Source organism: Drosophila arizonae, chromosome 5 (genome assembly GCF_054131065.1).
Source record: "Drosophila arizonae isolate 15081-1271.41 chromosome 5, UAZ_ARI_1.0, whole genome shotgun sequence".
Taxonomy (NCBI): domain Eukaryota; kingdom Metazoa; phylum Arthropoda; class Insecta; order Diptera; family Drosophilidae; genus Drosophila; species Drosophila arizonae.
This window is the reverse complement of record NC_142925.1, coordinates 7,204,104-7,225,894: the sequence shown is the minus strand read 5'-3', so window position 1 is coordinate 7,225,894 and position 21,791 is coordinate 7,204,104. Positions and strand designations below refer to the sequence as shown.

General features: G+C 38.8%; 1 protein-coding gene across 1 annotated transcript; it reads left to right on the top strand.

The window, feature by feature from the left end:
* The first annotated feature begins 801 nt into the window (after positions 1-801).
* Positions 802-16,144, top strand: Optix (optix). Its single transcript, XM_018012463.2, has 4 exons — positions 802-1,759; positions 4,622-4,740; positions 4,818-5,067; positions 14,856-16,144. Exons 1-4 carry the CDS (start codon positions 1,473-1,475, stop codon positions 15,700-15,702), a joined length of 1,503 nt encoding a protein of 500 aa, XP_017867952.1. The 5' UTR covers positions 802-1,472; the 3' UTR covers positions 15,703-16,144.
* Positions 16,145-21,791: the final 5,647 nt, after the last annotated feature.

Sequence of the window (21,791 nt, the reverse complement as noted above, 5' to 3'; positions counted from 1 at the left end):
TTAATAGCTTGATTAATTCTTATATCCGCTCCATATCCGCATCCCCTTCATCATATTTATAGCCATATTTATTTATCTTTCACAATTCCCTTGGGCAGCTTATCGCCTAAGCAAATAGTTTTGATGCGCTTATGTAAATATATGCGTTACACTCTCAATAGGCAAACCAATTTTATTAGCAAGTTCGAACCACTGTGCGTACAGCAGTGCTGCTGCTGCCGCTTTATTTGATTTCTTTATCAAAATATCAACGAACTGCTGCCTCTCACTCATCACCAATGCGCCTAGCCCCCGCTCTGTCTCGCTGCCTCTCTCTCTCTCTCACTCTTACATGGCCACGCTCCCTTGCAATTGCAACTGTATGTGTATGTATTTGTTTCTCTCTGCCTGTATGTGTGTGTGTGAGTGTGTGTGTAGTAGGGCTTATATACATATCATTTAAACGCAACCGGGGCTGACTACCACCGCAGCCGCAATGCCGCCGTGCGAGCGAGACGAACAGCTGCAGCTGGCTTGTCTGCTCGTGCCTGAACAGCCTGGCTGGGTGCAAGCGAGACGGCTAGTGTGACAAAGTGCAGGCCACTCAGCGCATAGCGAGTGACGGACGAGCCCCAGGAACGCCTACCCAACAGCCTCTGCCCTGGTATGGTGGTGTTTCAGTATCCGTATCTGTTACTCAAACTGTGTGCGCGTGTGTGTGTGTGTGAGTGTGTGTAGCAACTCGTTTCTGTTGCTGTATGTGTAGCTGTAGCTGTATCTGTAGCTGTATCTGTGGCTGTATCTGTATCTGGCAGCTGGCAGCAGTAGCTGGTAGCTGCTGCTGGCTCTGTTGCTGCCAGAGTATCTGTATCTGTGGCGCGTCATTGTTGTGCGTTGCCGTTGCCATCGTAACCAACGCCGTCGCCACCGTCACCGTCGCCGTCGCCACCGTCGTCGTCATCGTCGTCGTCCATCGCATAGTAGGCAGCTCAGTTACAAGACCATTATTTGACGTATTTTTTGTGCGCTCGGTTGTACGCTCGCTCGCCGCCTGGTTATATCCATAGCACGCCCTCAGCTAGCGCTCAGTGCTCGAACGCAATCCGGATTTGGATCAGCCGCAGTTCGGTCGAGTAGTATCGGTTAATCATTAGCTGCCCGGTTCAAGGATTTTTGATATCAAAACTAACAAAAACAACAACAGAAAAAAAAAAAACAAAAACAAAAACCAAAAAACCAAATCCGTCGCGTTCGTTAATATGAGCAACTAAACAGCCAAACGTGAAGATATACATATATAGAGAATCGATCGAGAGTGACTGTGATCGTTCCCAGAAATCAATAGAAATTAATAAATTAATATATATATAGATATAGATTATAAGAATCTTATATTGTGTGTGTGTTTGTTTCAATTGATACTCGCTGCAAAATTCATTCGTTTTGGTTCAGAATAGTATGCGAATTAGTTCACAGTGGATTCAACGCATAAAATGGCCGTTGGACCGACGGAGGGCAAACAGCCGCCCACAGAGACATTCTCGCCCACACACCATCAGATTATAGCACCCAGTCCGATATTGGCGGTGCCGACGCTCGCCTTCTCCGCGGCCCAAGTGGAGATCGTCTGCAAAACTCTGGAGGATTCCGGCGATATTGAGCGGCTGGCACGTTTCCTATGGAGTCTGCCCGTGGCATTGCCCAACATGCACGAGATACTCAACTGTGAGGCGGTGCTCCGTGCTCGAGCCGTTGTCGCCTATCACGTTGGCAACTTCAGGTAGGCAAATGCACAGCCCAAATAATGAAAAATATATTTTGAGTTGACCCCCATAACAAAAGCTTACGGCTCAAATAACACAGCTCTGATTAACCTCGACTTGGCTGGGAGAGAGCGGACAAGATCGGTAGATCGGGTGAGGTAGCAGGGCAGGCAGGGTCGGGCAGCCACTCCACTCCAAGGGTCGAGTTATTTGATAGTTTTTGCTGTTGTCAGTCGCACAATGATGCGCTCGCTAAATTAATAAACAATGAGCATTAATTTACTAATTAAAGAACTCAACAACAACAGAGCAGATTTTGATTAATAAAACACCGAGCGAACAATAGAGCCAAAGCTTCTGATCTGCCTATAGCGCTCGGGGCTTCCTCTCTACCAAAGATATTCTCAAATTTCATTCAGCCGGAAACAGTTGATTGAGAGCCCAGCTAGCAGTCCGGACGATTAGCTGGAAAGCTTCTCAATCTATGCAAATTAACAAATAAATATAAATATAATGCAATATATATAGATAAATAATACATAGGCATTTATCTATCTGCAATTAACTGCTTTGATTGACAACCGGCTTTAACTAGTCATAGATACGCGAGATCTGGTTATTAGACGAGTGGACAAACATGTCTGCACTCCAGCTCCTACTTCAGCTCCAGCTCCAGCTCCAGCTCCTACTTCAGCTTCAGCTCGCAGCCCCAACTCAACATCTTTTTAAGATATCATTAAACAACAAATAAACGCTTTGCTATTAGTGCCCAGGTTTGATATATTGCTTATGACAGAGACCTGACAAACTGACAAAGTGACAAACTGATTGAGAAACGAGTTGAGTAATTTACTTCAAGCGTTTAACATGCATGTCTAAACTCAAACTTAACTGCAAGCATATGCAAAAAATTACAACAAAATCAAAATTGTGAAATATATGCTAAGTGCTTCGCTTCTTCTTCTTAATGAAGCAAAACGAAAAAAAAAAATTATTTAAAGCTGCACTTCAATTAAATTTAATTTGTCTAAGCTTGGCGCAGAATCATAACATCAAATTAAACATTCTGTCAACATTTTTAGCTGGCAGTTAAAATGCCTAAAACTAGTTTTCAACTGCTTCGAGCTTAGTGAGCTGTTGCTTAAGTTGAGTCGGGCTGTGCTTAAAGCTCAATAGTTGAGCTTAAAGCTGATTTAATTTATAGAGATATCTTAATTGTTTAACAGTCTTAAGATTGTTAAGCTATTATTTTATGAATATAATGACGCATAGCATGTGAAAACTATCCATTTCAAACTCAATTTCCATGTCAGCTTTTCAGTTATATACATATATGACATATAGGAATATTTATACCAATGATTTTTTTTTCTATTTTCATGAAATTTTTCTATTCATATTAAGCTCTATACGAATTAGGTTTCTCAGATAAATCATCAAAATTTTAATTTCTTAAATATTGAACAAAAGAAGCTAGTAATTGAAAACTCATATAATCTTTAACATAGCCCTAAGTTTTTAACATATACATATATAACATATATCACTAAATTGATCCATGCAATACTTTTCGCTGAGTTCCGCTTCCATAGTTAGTTATTCATATCCCATGTGATATATATGCAAAACAGCAATGATTACACATAATGGAAATGATTGAATATAATCTAGTTATTGATTCAATTAATTCAGTAGGTGAACTACTAAATAATTTAAAAAACTTCAGCTGGAATTATCTATAGACTTATTGCCAATCAGCTTAAATTTAAATCATCGCTCCATTACTTTTTATTATCATTTATTTTTACTTAAGTTTAAATACTTATATAATCATGTGAATCATGTCAAGTATAGGAAATATATTTTAGATATTGGGAATACATTTTTTTAATAGGCATCAGAACATATTTATCTTAATTTAAAGTAATATTTATATTTCCCTATTTATTTATATATATAATGAATATCCTTTAAAGCTGAAAAACATTCTTGAAGGCGTTTAAAGTGTAGATTTCGATCTTATAAAGTGATATGATTGTATTGAAAATATATAATACGGAAATATATCGACTTTTATTATGCAAACTTTTTGCCTAAATATGTCTAAATCTATATACACATATATATATATCTATACATACATACTAGAAATCTAACCCCATGCATGTGAAATCAGCTCTCAACTATATCATGTATATAAAATTCCTTTGAAAATTCCCTCTTAAAGGAAGCAATTAGATATATTTATATAAATTAATTAATATTGCTAAAGATGTATACAAATATATATATATATAATAAACTGAAATAAGCTTAACATATAATATATCCATATAGTACGACTTTTCTAGAGTTTATTTTAATCATCCACATTAAATCACATATGTTATATAAATTATACAGATAATCCATTGAACCCTCTGTTATTGCTATTGACTTGATGAATTTATCTATTTAATTTATATGTATTGGTGACGTGCATAATCCATAAAGAGCTTTGAGTGCTTTACATTTATCAATTTACATATATGACTTTGTTATATACTATCTAAAATCCATGGCAATCGTCTGTTATGGCAAGTGATTTGATTGCTTTGAGCTGCATAAATAAATGACATCCAATTAAAACAATTTGTTAAATTTAACTGGCTGTCAACGCCAGAGACAAATCACAGCAACAATTCCCGCAAATATTTCTGAAATTAGAAGCGAAACAGAGAGAAGTTTGGCGAGAAGTAGCGCAGCAGGATATTTGACATACAGGGGGTTGAAGCCACTAAGGGTTGGCAGAGCACTTGATTCGACTGTTGCTATATATACATTATATATACATTGTATATACATTATATACATATATATTATATACTTCTGCTCTACAGGGAACTATATGCAATAATAGAGAATCATAAATTTACTAAAGCCTCCTATGGCAAACTGCAAGCGATGTGGCTGGAGGCGCACTACATTGAGGCGGAGAAGCTGCGAGGACGGTCGCTAGGTAGGTGAACTGAACTACATACATACTATATAGATACTATAGATAACCCATCTATGTATATATCATCGCTCTTACAGGACCCGTGGACAAATATCGCGTACGCAAAAAGTTTCCATTGCCGCCCACCATTTGGGATGGCGAGCAGAAGACGCACTGTTTCAAGGAGCGAACGCGCAGTTTGCTGCGCGAATGGTACCTACAGGATCCCTATCCGAATCCTACGAAGAAACGCGAACTGGCCAAGGCGACGGGCCTCAATCCCACGCAGGTTGGCAATTGGTTTAAGAATCGCAGGCAACGCGATCGTGCCGCTGCGGCCAAGAATCGGTAAGTTCTATCGCATCTTTATAAAAGAAGGGGGCCATTAAGTCAGGGGGGGGGTGAGTGGGGGAAGAGCATGCGACATGGGGCACGTTGCATGTGCCAATAATTTCTAGTGTAATACGAGCTGCTGCTGCTGTTGCTGCTGCGTAAACTGATATCGAGCTGCAGCCAAGTGGAAGTGGCTGCAAGAATATCTCAGATACAGGAGCAACAGCAACAGCAACAGCAGCAGCAGCAGCAACAGCAGCGGGTGTGCGTGTGTGTGTGTGTGTGTAGTGTGTGCCATTTCCATTTCATTGATCCGTGCCGATGTCGATAACGACGACGGCGGCGGCATCCAGCGAAGCGTTCTCAATTTCTGAATCGTTTGTTGCGGTCGCTGCTTTTGGCCACATTAAAATGACCGCCGACAACGCTGACAAACAGCAACAAGACGGCTAAAGCGGCGAGGCAGCAGCAGCATCAACAACAACAGCAGCAGATGATGCTTGACTGCAAGCTGAAACAACAACAACAACAACTATGTGAGCAATAATATTAATAAGAGATAGAGCAACAGCAACTTAACAGGCTGTAATAGCAACAGCAACAACAGCAGCAGCAACTAGGTTAACAGCAATATTAACTATATTAGCATTAACTAGAGAAATGACAAGAGTAATAGCAACAACAACAGCAGCAGCAACAAGTGAAATAGTATGAAGAGCAACAGCAAAACAGCAACAGCAACTGCCACAGCAGCAACAGAAGCAACAACAGCAATAATAGCAACAGAAGCAGCGACAATTTCAAGATGAATGATAGCAACTGCAGTCGACAGAAACAATGGGTTCCCAAAACACCAACAGCAACAGTAACAGCAACAGTAACAGCAACGGCAACAGCAACAGTAACATCAATAGTAACAGCAACACAGCAGTAATATCAGCAACAGCAGCAACATGATAGCAACAATGACAGCAACAGCAATTCCAATCAGCAGCTACAACAGCAATAGCAGTAGCAACACAGCAGCATCAAATACAATCGTAACAGCTACACCCACAACAGCAACAGCAGCATTCATTTCCATCTGCAACGACAGTAAATAGGATCAAAAACCAGCGACAGAAAATTATCCGCTTTAAAGCAACAGCAACATTAACAGCAGCAATAGCAATAGTAGCATCTAACAGTTGGAGCAGCAGCAATACCCATAACGGCAGCAATATCAATATCAACCAGCAACTGCAACAGCAACTAGGATCAACAGTTGGCAATCGATCATGCATTGTTTGAAAGCAGCAACAACAGCATCTTCAGCGGCAACAGCAACTATAATAGCAGCAGGAGCAGCAGCAGCAACAAAAAGAGCAATAACAGCAGCAACAACTACATCAACAGAAACTGCAACAACAAAAGCAACTTGAACAGCAGCAACAACAGCAGCAACAGCAACTATAATAGCAGCAGCAGCAGCGACAACAACAGCAACTACTATAGCAGCAGCAACTACAATAACAACACCAACAGCAGCAACTACAACTACAACAATAAGAGGCACAACAACAACAGCAGCAGCAGCAGGAGTAACATCATCGACAACAGCAACACCAGCAACTTGAACAGCAGCAACAACACTTGCAGCGGCAACAGCAACAGCAACAGCTGTAGAGACTTACGACAATATTGTAAGCGCAGCTCAAGCTTCGACGGAAAGACACTGCATTGAATCGAGGCTTTATATTTATATATATTTATTTATATATGAAGAGAAAGAGAGGGAGGGAGAGAGAGAGAGAGCGAAAAAAAACTCGACCAATTCGCGCGAAGTTGAAATGAAGAAGATGCGCGCTTTGGCATCATCGTCCACGGCCAAGTGAAAGATGGCAAGTTAAGTGGAATGACATGGCACAAAACGTGGCTCAAGTGCGCTGCTCCTGCAGATGCGCAAATATTTCAAGTTGCTTCTACCTGCTGTACAGTGAGCACCCCCTAAGAGCAGCAACCCCTCCTCAGCTCTCTCTCCCACTGTCTCTGTCTCTCTCTTCCTCCCTCTTGGTCCCACATTTTGGCATTCTTTCGAAGCGAGGAAGAGGCAAACGTTGCAGGTTGAAGCCGACGCCGTGTTTATTAAGTTAGGAACTGAATGAATCTGCACAAAGCGCCAAAAGCTGCGGCGGCTACGGCGGCTTCGGCGGCTGCTGGAGCGCCTTTTTGGAACGGGTCATTAGTTAAAATGATGGCGATTATTTCGACTTGTAAAGTGAGCAGCAGCAGCAGCAACAGGAGGAGCTGGAGCAGGAGCAGCAGCAGCGCGCATTACAACTCCATCTGCAAGCTGCGTTCTAGTTGCAGCTCAAGTCTTTTTTTTTTTTTTTTTTTGACAGACAAGAAAGCCAAGCCGCTCAGCTAAAAAAAAAATTAAATAAAAAATAAAAAACAACAAAATATGAAATTAAAAGACGTTCATATGCGAGAGACAGTCAGACGAGTCATTCAGCATCGACAGCGCCGGCAAAAATGATGAGCAGACATTCTAGCCAGAAACAGAGACAGACAGAGGGGCAGAGGAGCTTACACAAAGAGAGAAGGATAGAGAGAGAGAGAGAGGGAGAGAGAGGTAGCGGGTCAGGTCTTAAATAACAGGCGCTGACTTTTCAAGCATCGAGTGCTGAAAAAATTGTTAACATTTTTGCTACTGCACTTGAGCGTTGGCTGCGTTGGCAGTCGACGACGTCGCTGCTCCAATAAGAAAAGGGAAAAAAAAAGAAACAGAAGAGAAATATATATACATATATTGAAGAGGTTATTTCTTAGTTGGTAAATCAATCATGTGAGCCAACTAGACAGACAGTCAGGCAGTCAGGCCGACGCATTAGAAAGGCTCCCGAAATGGCTTTATTAAGATATTAACTAGCAACAAATGGCAACAGAAATACCAACAACAACAACAACAAATTTATTCATGCTCCATGAACTGAGACATTAAAATTGAGCTTCAGCTGACATGAGCATAAGGGGTTTACTTGAATCTTGCCTAGTAATGGATCACATAATGGATATTGCCAGCTCTGTCTACTATTCATTAATTATTAACAAAATATTTATTAAATAAATTGAAAATATAACACAAATTCATAACTATATATTATTAACAATAAAGCATATAAATAACAAATAAACATATAAAATATTAAACATTTTTATAGCAGAAGCTCAATAATATACATATATATGAGTTCACAACAAAAACAAAAGCTAAAATATACATATATAAACAATTAGACACTGCACCACACGCAGCTCTTCGATTGACTCAGCCCAGGTTAGGCACTTGACTGATCAGAGCCGGCAGCTGCATCGAGTTTTATAGCTGACAAAATGTCACTCAAAATTAGAGCAAAGCACTTTAGCTCTTTGGCGCGCACTCAGCAGGTAGAATGAATAATTTGACTATTTGCATTGAGTGTTAAAAATATGGTGCTAGCTCTCAACGCGCACAGGCAAACGAACGAAAATAGCTGTATATGTGCGTATGCATGTATATGTATAAGAGCATGTGTTATTTTTGTTGCTGTATTCCATTTTGCTTTAAGCTGAGCTTTGGCAATGCATTGAGTTATTTTTGGCTTTCTTGAGCAGAGAGCAGTGAGAGTAAGAATCGACTTTCCGTTATTTGTGTATTCTATCTTTACACACCGCTGAACTGCTGCTATGCACTTTTGCACTCACTAAGTAATGAGAGTGAGAGAGGGAGTAAGTAGCTTTTTGAAGTAAAGAGAAGAATTTTTAACACACAGAGAGAGCGTGACAGTCTGTCCGAATGAACTGGCAATAAAAAAATACCTTCTGCTGATTGTTATATGTATTTATTCTAATTGTATAAATTTAATACCGCCAAATCGAGCATACCCTATTTGCGCATATTCAGTGGTAATAATTATTAACGAAAATTAAAAATAATAGCATAATATGTCCCAATGTAACACCATTATTTTTCCTTGTTTGTTATACACACACCACCCTCTTCTTCAACTAATTTCCAATGGGCATAATAAGCTAAGATTTTAATTGAAAATTAATGAACTCATTTTGCAATTCAAAGAAATATCAAAAATAGCAACTGCTCAAAGCGTTGTTGAGTCGTTTGCGTCTTGCAGCTGATTCAATTAGCAAGTCATAGACTTGAGTTCGTTTTCAATTATAAAGCACCACTTGATGGATGAGCTCAAAAGGAGGAGTAGAGCGGAAAGCAGAGAGGAAAGCAGTTAGAGAGTGAGAGACAGGGTGAGGGAGAACGGATGGATGTCTGCGTGTAATTCATAAAAATCCACACACAGAGATTATTTTATTGCGTGAATTACATAAATGAAATGCGAGCCACTAAAAGCGCAGCCCACACACGAACAGAACCCACATACACACTCACACAGAGAGAGTAAGAGAGACAAATTAAGTAGGAGCCACAGTGGGCGGGTGTCAATGAACATAGCATGTAAACTGCGGGCAACAAGACAGAGTGAAAGAGAGAGAGAGAGAGAGGGTGAGAGAGTTGGGGGATACAAAAGCAATTTGTCAAGCGCAATTGAAATGGGAATGAGAGATTTGTGTGTATTATGTGTGTGTGTGTGTGTTTACAGAAGTGTAATAAAAATGAATGGGAATCAACAACAATAACAACAACAAATAAACACGCACAACAAATATGTTGTAAATGTCAATGATCAATCAAAATATGAAATTGAAGGACGCTGAGAACAAACTGAGCTGAACTGAGCCGAGCCTGTGAACTGTTCGCTGGTCAGCCGAAAGCTCAAGTGGCTGCTCATCGATTTACTCCCAGCCAAACACAGCTCGAAATTCTAATGAAGAAAGGCTGCCGATGAGAAGCTACCAAAAAAAAAGAGAGATGAAGAAGAAGAAGATGGGTAGATGGGTAGCTGGAAGCATTGTCAATATCCAAATCCGAGTGCCCACTTGGCTGAGCGTTCGGACAGGCACACTCAAACATCCAATAAGTACCCAGACCCATGCCCGAAAAGCAAAAAAAAAAAAAAAAAAACCTCGGAGCTCATACAGCAAACTCAAGAGCTGGCGATACTCGACTCGTTGTTTGCACAGTGCAACTACCGTTTCGGTGGCTTGTGAGAAAGATACAAACGAGATACAAAAGGGAGGCAGCGAGGAAGCGGCAGCTGCTGAAGCTCGTCCAGGTGAAGCTGTCGCCCACTTCAACAGCGTGTAGAAAGTGTATTAAAGAAATCAATTGATATCAAAAAGAATGAACACAAAGTTTAACAGTCATACCGGATGTGAATGTAAGAGTGTGTGTGTGAGTGTGTGTGTGTGTACTGACAAGTGAAATGTAAATGCTGTGCAAATAGCTCCAACTGCAAACTGAGCAAAAGAGAAATATATCTAGATACATCTATGGCTATACATATACATATACATATACATATACATATACATATACATCTACACATACATATTTAAATTGCACAAATTTAAATCTTGTTTGTCAACAGATCGCAAAGGCAAAAAAAGGGCACAACGACCAAATAAACGTTGATTGCATTTAGAAACCACCCTGATAAAAGGCCTCCTCCCCTGCTCCCCTGCTATACTGCTCTACTGCCTAACCCCCCCCCCCCCCTTCCATCTACCCCTAGCCTTGTTTACTCACTTTCCCAGCGCTTTGACAAAATGTTATTCGGTCCACTTAAGCGCCTGGAACCCCTGGGATTTTACAGACTTCTCCTTGGCTGCTGCGACTGCGACTGCTGTCTAAATATTTACACAATTTATAACTTTCAATTTGAATGACACAATTATCGAAATGCGCTTCGAACTCAATTTGTTTCGCTTCAATTTGCATTGTTTCTATAGAAATTTCAAGAATTTACGAACGATATGATAGCTCTTAAGAAACAAGTTATTTACATTATCAAAATGTAAAGCAGTTAGCTTACTAGTTAAGGGTTTAATTTATTGACATATCGATAATTGTTATCGTTTGATAGAATAAAGATTTTTTGTGAAAATTATTTGATATATGAAATCAACTTTATAATTAATTATAATCACTTTTTATGTACTTAGCTAGATATATTTTGATTATATATACATATGCCCACACACATCCCTAATCGATAATTCGATAACAGCCCATTCTCAATTAGGGCATCAAAATCTGAGTCAAAAAATCAATTTCATACTCAAACGATATTCAATTACATTCACAAACCAAAGCCAGATTTAATTATTAACCAAGAGTTATATACACCTTTGAATTTATCGCAGTTGTTGTTGTTGTTAATTTGGCCTATGTGATCAGATCGTATTACCCGACATTCTTGCAGCTGAATAAGTTTTCACAAATCCAAGTCCCCCCCAAAAAAAAAAAACCCCTCCGTACACGAATCTTCTGACATGAGCCGATTAAAGCATTTCAATGTCTCGAATCCGAGGCTCAAGTTACCAGCTAAAGGCTTAGCTCTAACTCTATCTCGACCTCTGTCTCTCTCTCTCGCTCTCTCTCTCTCTCGCTCTCTCTGTGTGTCTGCCCTCTCCCTCAGTCATTGTGTGGGTAATTACATACGTGTCATTTCGTTCTCGTTTAGGTGCCACAGTATCAGATTCCAAAACGAAAAACCCTTTGTTTTCTGGCTCTCTCGACTGTTTCTGGTCAATTGTTTGGAAAATATATATTAGTATATATGTATGTATATGGATATATATTGATATATGTATATCATATTCATAAGCAGCTCCCAATGAATTCAATGAAGCGTAAACACGGCCTTGGAGCTGCGCCCGTGCCAGAGCTCCTCTTCCTCTTCCTCTTTCTCTTGTCTGTTTTTTGGCGTAGGTTATGGGCGCAGGTAGCATCTGGTTTTTTTGTTTTTTTGTTTTTGTGTTCGATCTCTCAATTTTGACTGCCTACAGCTTCATTGAGGCGTAATCGCTACTGCCAAAAAGCTATAAAATTTCACAGCGACCCACCGCAAACACAATTTACCAAAAAAGTTGTCCATGAAGAGCTAAACATAGACTAGCAGTTACTCTGGATGAGCATAGGATTTTTCAAGAAAACTTATGAAAGATTTGAATTCCCTATTGTTAAGTATCGATAGTCTTCTAATTCATTTTGGCCTACTACAAAGTATCGTGCTTGTTATGATTATTAAGTTTGTTATTATTAAGTTTGGTAGAGCTTAACCATTTTGATGACTAAAATTTCATAGCATTTTAACTTTTTATTGTTAGTTGAGAATAAAACCCTTTAGGTAAAAGTTGGTTTTCACTGCAGATCTTAAAATGTTTCAGCAGCGTATTGCTAACAATACCTATGCATATGTATGTGCGTAAGCAATATGCCTTGTTACCGATTTAAATAAGTTGTTATCGATCGCTATAGTTTTTGTGACGATTCTTTATTTTTAAACTGTTAGCGCTATGATTAAATAACAGGATTAGATAAACATACAATTTGTATGTTTAAGAATAACTTTATATATATTTATATATACATATTATAAGTTCAGCCACGCCCACAAACTGTTGAAAGAGGCGATACGAAGTAGCTAAACTATAATAATTAATATTACATATATTATTAAATCTGAATCAGCATTTAGCTACACTCATATCTACACATACATTTACATACACACACATATATATACATAAAGTTCGTTTGATCTGTGCCATGTAATTCATCAGCGGAATGGGCCGATGTGTCAAGTTGGTAAATGATAATCCATCAAGTTGCCGCATTAGGCAACTAAACGATTCCATTTGCAACAATACAAAAAATCGAGTGGAGAAAAAAAAAACAAAAACAAAACGAACAGGAGGAGGAGAAGGAGGAGGAGGAGGAGGAGAAGAAGGCAAAAGGTAGCCGCAGATACATTTCGCAGCTCCAGCTGAGTTGATGCCGCGGCGCGTTCATTAATCACACACACAGGACTCCATGTGGCACGACTCCAAAGCCGCTGCTGCTGCTGCTGTTGTTGTTGTTGTTGTTGTTGTTGTTGTTGTTGTTGTTGTTGTTGTTGTTGTCCGCAGCGCTGCATTATAAATGCTGATGGTTCAACAAAACGCGGCAAGTTGAGCGAATCCTAACCGATAATTATGACAGGGCAGGGAGTCTGACTGGAGATGGAGCTGTAGCTGGAGCTGGAGATGCTGAAGATGATGTATATGAACACTCTCTGTGATGGCTCTATAAATATGCCGACATGGCTGCCACTGCCACTGCGTGCCACTGCGCGCTGCACGTTTCGCTTCTAATCAAGTCATTTCAGTGTAGTTTTTTGTGGCCTTTTGTTTTGGCCACAGATAATTTGTCTTAAGCATGTGTGAAAGTTGCCACAGATTTATTGTGCGGCTGCCGCCCTGACAAATGAGCCGCCTAATGGGCGTGTCCAGCGACCAGCGACCAGCTGTGCAACACAGTCACTTGCAACACAGTCACTTGCAACACAGCCACTTGCAACACTAATCACTTTTCACACTTTTCACATTTAATAACTGGGAATCGAGAAAATCGAAACTCTCACAAACAATCTCTCGCCTCTCGCCTCTCGCATTGCATTCGCCATGCATCATTAATTGAGCGATCGGAAAGCGATTAAACGCTTTAATGACAAACTACTCAATGGGCGTTCCACAGCACTCGAAGCTTATTCATTAATATTATCTACTTAAAGCTCAAGCTGGAGCAGCTTTTTAGTGGGAAATTTTAGAGAATTTAGAATGGAAAGAGTGAGAAATTTGTGAGAACTTAAAATGGGAATAATATTGAGAAATAATTACAGTCAATAAATACCATATTTTTAATCAATAATGTATAAAATGTTATAGCTAAATTGAAAAAAAAAAAATAATAATAATAATGAAAATAAAAAAAAAAATAAAATAAAATATAATAAATTATATAAATGCACAAATTTATCAATTCTTGAAACATTTAGTTGCAATTTAGAATTATAGATAACTTGTTTAATTAGGAAACATTTTGACAATTTTTAATTTGCTTTCAAAATATATCAAATATATTGTATTTTATATTTCTAAATAAAAAATTTAATAAAAAAAAGTACAACAATAATAAATGCAAAAATATATAAATTCTTTCAAAATTTAGTTTCAGCTTAGAATTATATAGGAACCATTTTGACTATTTTATATTTGTTTTATGTAAAAGCATATAAAAATTCGTTGATAAAAATATTTTTTTTTTATATTAAAAATTTTATTTATAAATTGAAATATTAATGTAAATTTTTATATGATTTGCTTGGTGGTCTATGCAAGCATTCAAATGTCTCTATGCCAAGGTAGCTCTCAAGTTTCATGAATAATTTCATAAAACTGCTATAAGCAAGGCAATATATAGATATATACTTGGGCATAATTATACATTAGCATAGCTTACTAATTATACGGAAGGTATCAAACAAGCTCTGTGCTCTGCTTAAGAAAGTTTTAAGAGTACTAATATTTCTCTTTTATTTTTTATACTTATAAAATTACATTAGAAAATCAAGTAATCAAAAATTTTGAGCTTTCCTCATTTTATTGTAAATATAAAATTAGGTTCGCTGACAAATTTATGAAATATGTTTAATATTTAATCGATTTAACATTAATATTTATTTGTTAATTATTATTATTATTTATTAATATTTATATTAAAATAGATTAATATTCATTCGTTTTATTAAATTAATAAATTAGTTTATAAATATATACACAACAATTATATATTAAACAATTTCCCGCATCTTCTCGTTTCTTTGCAGCATACAGCACAATCAGAACAATTCGGGCATGGGCTGCCGCAGCCGTCGGGCGGATGGTGTTGCGTCGCCGACTCCGTCGGATAGCTCCGATTCGGATATATCGCTGGGCACCCATTCGCCGGTGCCGAGCAGCTTGCAGCTGCAGCACAGTCCCGGCAGCATGTCGAACGGCGCCAATGGCGAGGAGAGCCTCAGCGTGGACGATGATAAGCCACGGGACTTGAGCAGTGCCCTGCCCTCGCCCACACCGCCTCAGCTGCCGTCGGCCTATGGCGCGAGTAGTGGCGGAGGTGGAGGTGGCGGTGCTGGGGCTGGGGGCTTGCCTGCCGGCTGCCTGCCGCCCTTCAAGCTGGATGCGGCGAGCAGCCTGTTCAATGCCGGCTGCTACCTGCAGAGCTTTAGCAACCTGAAGGAGATGTCCCAACAGTTTCCCATACAGCCAATTGTCATCCGGCCGCATCCGCAGCTGCCGCAGCCGCTGGCGCTCAATGGCAATCTGCATCATCCGGCGTACGCGGCTGCGTACAGTGTTGAATGCACTGTTGCCGCACCACCACCGCCACCATCAGCATCGGCGCCAGCACCACCCAAGCTGCGCATCAATTCGCCCGAGAAACTCAACTCGACGGCGGTGGCAGCTGCAGCAGCCGCCGTTGCTGCTGCCCATGAGATGAACAATAGCAGCAGCAACAACAACAACAACAACAGCAACAGCAACAATAATCACAGCAGCACCACCAACAGCAGCAGCACCACCACGGTCTATCATCCCAGCGCACAGCTGCTGCTCCATCGCCCCTTCTCCACATCGCCCGAGCTGAAGCATAGCGCACCAGAGATCACATGATATCAGCGGGTCTAAGGCTGACGTTGCTCCACGCCTTGCTCGAAGGGTTTCCACGATCCACGATCCCAGCTACCAGCTCCCAGCACCACTAAGGCCCAGCTACACGAATTGTTTTCAATTATTCTTTAAGTTTAAGTCAGCAATAATAAAAACGAAATGAAATGAGAAAAATACAAAATTTCTATTCAAGAGCAGCAGCAGAAAAAAATTCATCGCTAGCCCGCACAGATCCTTCAACCTGTTTAACGGGCTGTTTCCTAACATAACATTAAAGAAATCGAAGATATCGAAATATATATACATCTAAATATATATATATTGAACCTCGTCGCACACACTTTTCAAAGATAGTTGTTTAAGATTTACGCATACGACGATGATGAATAAAGAAAATAAAATCAAATTTGGAAAACTAACTGAATTTTCAATCAAATTTGAAAAACACGGAAAATTGCAAAATTTCCAAAACTGTTTTTAATTTCAAATTTGGAATACGATCAAATTGAGTTGAAAATTTTGCAAATCAATAAAGAAGATTTTCATTTCTTCAAATTTGATAAACTGAAACAGATAACTGAAAAATTTCACATAAACAAATTTTTCTAATTCTAATTTTAAAATTCTAATTTCTATGTGTGTGTACGTAATTTGTAAATAGAGTTTAAGTATGCAAATCATAGTGCTTACGTATACATTTAGAATGCAATAAAAACAACAAATAAAAAACAAAAAAAAAAACTAATGAAGCAGTTAAGAATTTAAATCATTACCGAAAACAAAATTGGAATTTTTCTTTAATTAGGGGCTGGCTGGAATTTTATAAATATGAAATGCATTTTTTATTTTTTTACAGAAATATGAAGAAAACGAATTTAGAAATTACATGGATCTGAATTATTAAAATAAATAAGTTTCGTTGCTTCTTAATAAAAATTTATATTAACTAGTTAATGAAAATATTAAATATTTTTTCAAATCCAGTGATTTTTTTTTTTTTTTCATAATATTTTAAACACAAAATGAATTATCGGGGAGATGTAAAATCTACAGAGGAAGAGAGAACAATAGATCAAATAGGGTTTACTTTCAATGGATAATCATTGAAAAAAAAAATAAAATAAAAAACTTAGCTAACATTTATTTATTTTTTATTTTATTTTTATATTTATATATATTTTTTAAGTAATTCCTATACTTACTTATATATAATATCAATAATATTCAATAAATAAATTTAATTATTAATCATTTTGATCAATTTAAAAATAAATTTATAAATCATTTTTGAACAATTTACAAATTTTTCTTTTAATTTAATATTTTGTTTATTTAAGAAAAAAAAAAACAGAATATTTATACATATAGCAATCAGAGATAACAGATCTACCCGCGTGTCATTCATATACCACTCTGCTTCACGGTAAGAGTATCTGCTATTCTAACTATTGACGTTTCCTTTGTGCTTGGCTGTTTTTATTTTGAAATAAAATATCAATTTCTGTGTAAACAAGAGGAACAACAAATGTGGAAATGCAGCTCAGAAGTCATCTGCAACAACAGACCAGGCACAAGGCAAATATAACAACATCAAAAGCGAAAAAATAAGTCTATATATATATATACATATATCTGCAATAACAACAACAACGAGGCGCCTATATACACTAGTGTGTGTGAGTGTGCGTGTGTGGATATGGTAAGAAGTGCCTTTCGTCGTCGGCATTTGGTTGAATGCTGGCGCCAACGATGACATCTCCTACTTGAGTGGTTTACTTAGCTGCCTTATGAAAATATCCGTGTGGTGGGCAAACACAAGAGAGAGAGACGATCGCCCGATCCATAAATGAGTCTACAGACAGCAGGCCAGACCGGGACAGGCCAGACCAGGCAAGGCAAGGCTGGCAGGCCAGGCAGGCCCACCAAAAAGTTGACGCGTCACTGTCACTCACACACAAATGCAACGCATCATCATCATCGTCATTATGAGCTGGAAGAGTGCCCTGGGAAACATATTTGGAGAGAAGACCTGTACACATACACACACTTTTATATTATATTATATATATATAGAATCTATAGCCATATGCATATGCGCGATATAATCTGTGGGCTAGAGATTGTTTTGTTTTTCTTCTTCTTTTTTTTTTTGGTTGTCTGACTAGTTGTATAAGTGCTTCCTTCTTACAACAAATTTTGGGCTCAAATTACAAGGTGAGCGAGCCATGTGGAAGTTGTCAGTCAGTCAGTCAGACAGTCAGCCGGAGCTCGTCCGTCCAGCCATCACTTGAAAGCGCTGCAATTATCAGTAGCTGTTGCTCGTTGTTCGTATTGTGTATACGCCACATTGTCAGTTAATTTGTTTCACTAGAGTTTTAGTTTTCGGCGCCGTCTACCCGTCGCCTTCGTCATCGTCATCATTAAGCATGATGTGACACTTTTGACCTCATTTTCCCCCTCAGCCATAGTTTTTATTTTTTTTTTTTTTTTTTTTTCATTTTATTAATTTTTTGTTGTTGTCTTTTTCTTGTCAGCAAGAACAGCCGTCGATAGGCGATAAATTAAAGAACACTTTTTGTCGTTCATTTTAATTAGCTTTTCGTTCACTTTTACTCAAAATGGCAGCAGTAGCAATTGAAGTGCGTGCAAATTTGAGTCAAGCAGTTCAATTAGTTCAAAATGGCGGCCAGCGCGCGATAGGCGCTAGATCAATGAACTATTTAAGTCGTTCATTTGTGTTCTATCTCTCTCTTTCTCTCTTTCGTACTTACTAGCTTACTCAAAATGGCACCAGTTCGATAGTCCAATAATTGCGTGCAATTTGGAGTCATGCATTTTAATTAGCTCAAAATGGCAGCGATTCGATAGCCGATAGCTGCCAAACATTTGGCATTTTCAACATTTGTCATGCATTTTAATTAGCTTCGCGTTTGCTGCTATTGATGACTTAAAAAGGCATCTGGCGCTGCGTAATTAATTGTACACTCGTTGCATTCCAAGGCTATTCACACACACACACACACACACACACGCACAGACATATATTTATATGAGCAGCAACAGCAGCTAAAAAAACAAACATTCAAGTGTTGCACCGTCTATGGGTTTGCCTTCTGCCACTGTTTTTCTATCAAATTAATGCTCAACACTGTGGTAGATGTCCGCTGTGGCTGTCGCTGTGGCTGTGACAACAGTCCTGCCTTCTTTTTGGATTTACATTTTGACAAGGCGACTCAATTAGTTAAACCACAAAATGCCAAAGCCGACATCGGTCGCGACTCAAGCTTTACATACATATTTAAAATTGAATTGAATTTATGCACCCTCCGCCAGCCATCAAATGTTTTCTCTCAATTTATTTAGCGTACCTTCAACTTTAACATCAATTTGTGGTTAGGCTCTACGACTCCCCCGTTAGATCAGCATGCAGTTGTCATAACAGTGGTATGCCCTGCTATTATCATTGACTAAATATTTTGATAATTTTAATATTATAATCAGCTGTATGAAAAATTGGTGAAATTAGTAGATATTTTGTCAGGAATTTTTGAGAAATATTTTTAATGTTCATATATATTATATATTTTTAATTTAATATATATTTTATTTATATTATTATTATTATTTTTTTTTTTTTAATACATTTGTAAATTTTTATTTATTTATTTTATATATTTGTATTTCTTGAATATTTTTTACTGGTATTTATTTTTAATTTTTTTGTTTTTTAAATATTGAATTTTTAAATACATATGTTTTATTTTATATAATTTTGTGTATTCTTAACAATACATATATAATATTTTTTTTGCCATGAATTCTACAATTTTTAACAAATATTTTTATTTTTATTTTTAGTCATTTTGTAATATTTTGCACCACTGTGCCTGCTTATTGGCTTTCGCGACTAAAAGCAACGCCGACCATATTCGCGTCCATTGCGTTAGAATAACGCTTCCCCATTCCGCGATTCCCCAAACCCCCGCAACTCCGCTGGCTATAGCCTAAACATTTGCCATTTACCACAAATGTACAAAGCATTTTGGATGCTCACATCTTGAAATCTCTTGCTAGACAGGAACGGGTGGGGGGACAGCCAAATGAACCCCATCATTAAGTGCGTAAATGTACTGTAAATAGACAAACGCGTTTTGAATAAATTTTGAACAAAAAGCTCGTAAAGAGTTGCATGCCACGGGGTTGAATGTGGCCACGGTGGTGGAGGGGAGCGCGAGAGGGGAGACTATGTAAATTCCCTGGGCAAACACAGAAAAAAAGGCAGGCAGTCAGACCTACAGACAGATCGACAGTTAGACAGCCTCTGTGGACCGTGGAGCTGGCGGTCAACAGGGCGTAGAATCAATAAGGCAACAAAGGGATAAACGGCATGAAGTGGGCGGGTGAGCTAACGGGTGGCTATATTATTATGATAATTTGGCGTGACAAATTGAAGACGAACTTTTAACATTGTCACAATATTTGCAGCGGCAACAGAGAATGAGGCGAAGGCGGCGGCAGAGGCTGCGGCAAATCCTAAGGCTGCGGCTGAGGCAGAGGCAGCAAATGCGCAAAGCAAACACTTCACACATGTCAGACTAGAAAACCCTTTAGCTCGGCTAACAGAAAACCCAAAGAAAGACAGAGCAAGAGCATCGGGTTGAATGCGGGATTAGACAGTAGTAGTTGGGCTAAAGGGGCGTGGCAAGTGCTCATTAAGAGCGCTAGGCGTTATGGTTACAAATAATTTGACACTTGTGTTAATTGTCATTGAGCAGCGGGCATGCCAGAGAAAGCTGAAATATGAGCTCAATACAGATAGTCCATCTCCCTCACACACGCACTCTCTCCCTCTCGTGCGCTAGCTGTCTGTGTCTGCTGCTTTGTTGCCTGTCTAATGAGATTTGCGCCCAAGGAGTCAGATTCGGGCGAAAAGGTGCAAACAGCCAGCGCAGGGGAGAGCGGAGAGCGGAGGAATAAGCCGAGGTAGGCAAAGCAGGCGTCGATGCGTAATTCATAAAACCATTGAAAAGGCAAAAAATGAAAAAGAAAAGGAAAAGGAAATCGGCCTAGAGCTGACTCTACCTAGAGTTCTCCCTATCTCTCATCTCTTACACTCTCCCTCTCTCTCTCTCGCTGTCTCTCTCGCTCTTTATCTGTCCATCATCAGCGCTGGCTGCCGTCTTTGTTGCGCCTGTCACACACAAAGGCGTTCGAGATTGAGGCGTGGCTGTTGTGGCTGTTATTTTGGCATTGGGCATCCAAGATCCGTGCTAAAGAGCCCCTGGCCCATGGTCTCGCCCATTTGCGGTTGCACACACAATCCCAATCCCAATTCCAATCCCAATCTCAATCCCAATCCTCCTCAGCTCTTCTCTCCATCGAGCGAACAAAAGCACTCAGCAAACTGATTGAAACATTTCCGCTGTTTGTTATTCTTGCCAGCGACTGGATTTACAGATTTTCCAAACGGATTAGGCAGAAGCAAAGCCAGAGAGCGAGAGAGAGAGAGAGGGAGAGAGAAAGCCAAAAAATAAAAATAAAGAAACTGAAATTGTGAAAACAAAAAGAAACGGTATTTCGTATTTGAAATGCGTTTGCCCGTTGATCTTGGCCAGGCGATTAGTGCGGCCAGACAAATTGCAAATTGTTTTATAGTTTATATATGTACGTTTACGGTGTGTGTGTATATACAGGGTATACCCTCTATTCAAATGGGTATTAGCTGTGAGCTTCGGTGTATGTTACAGGCAGAAATGCATTTGATCTGCATGATTTGTCTGTTGATTCTGCTCTTGAGCCGTTTGTCAATCTGTCGCTCAGTGCGGCTCTCATCTAAGTTGAGCTCAATGAGTAGCAGCTAGAAATTTAGGCTTACTTAACTCAGTTAACTCGTCTTAAGATATCTCATTTAGCAAAACAAATATCCATGCTATATGCGGTATTAATCATATTTCGTGCACTCAGTTAAGAGCTGAGAATATAAATATCAAATATTATAAGAAATTTGTGAAAGTGAAATTTCTAAATAAACAAATCAAAATATTTAAGAATTGAAAAATTTATATATTATAGCAGATAAATTAAAATGTTAA

Coding starts and splice junctions, on each gene's coding strand:
- Optix (XM_018012463.2), top strand. CDS start 1,473: ATGGCCGTTGGACCGACGGAGGGCAAACAGCCGCCCACAGAGACATTC. Junction 1,760..4,621: donor TATCACGTTGGCAACTTCAG/GTAGGCAAATGC, acceptor TCTGCTCTACAG/GGAACTATATGCAATAATAG. Junction 5,068..14,855: donor GCCGCTGCGGCCAAGAATCG/GTAAGTTCTATC, acceptor GTTTCTTTGCAG/CATACAGCACAATCAGAACA.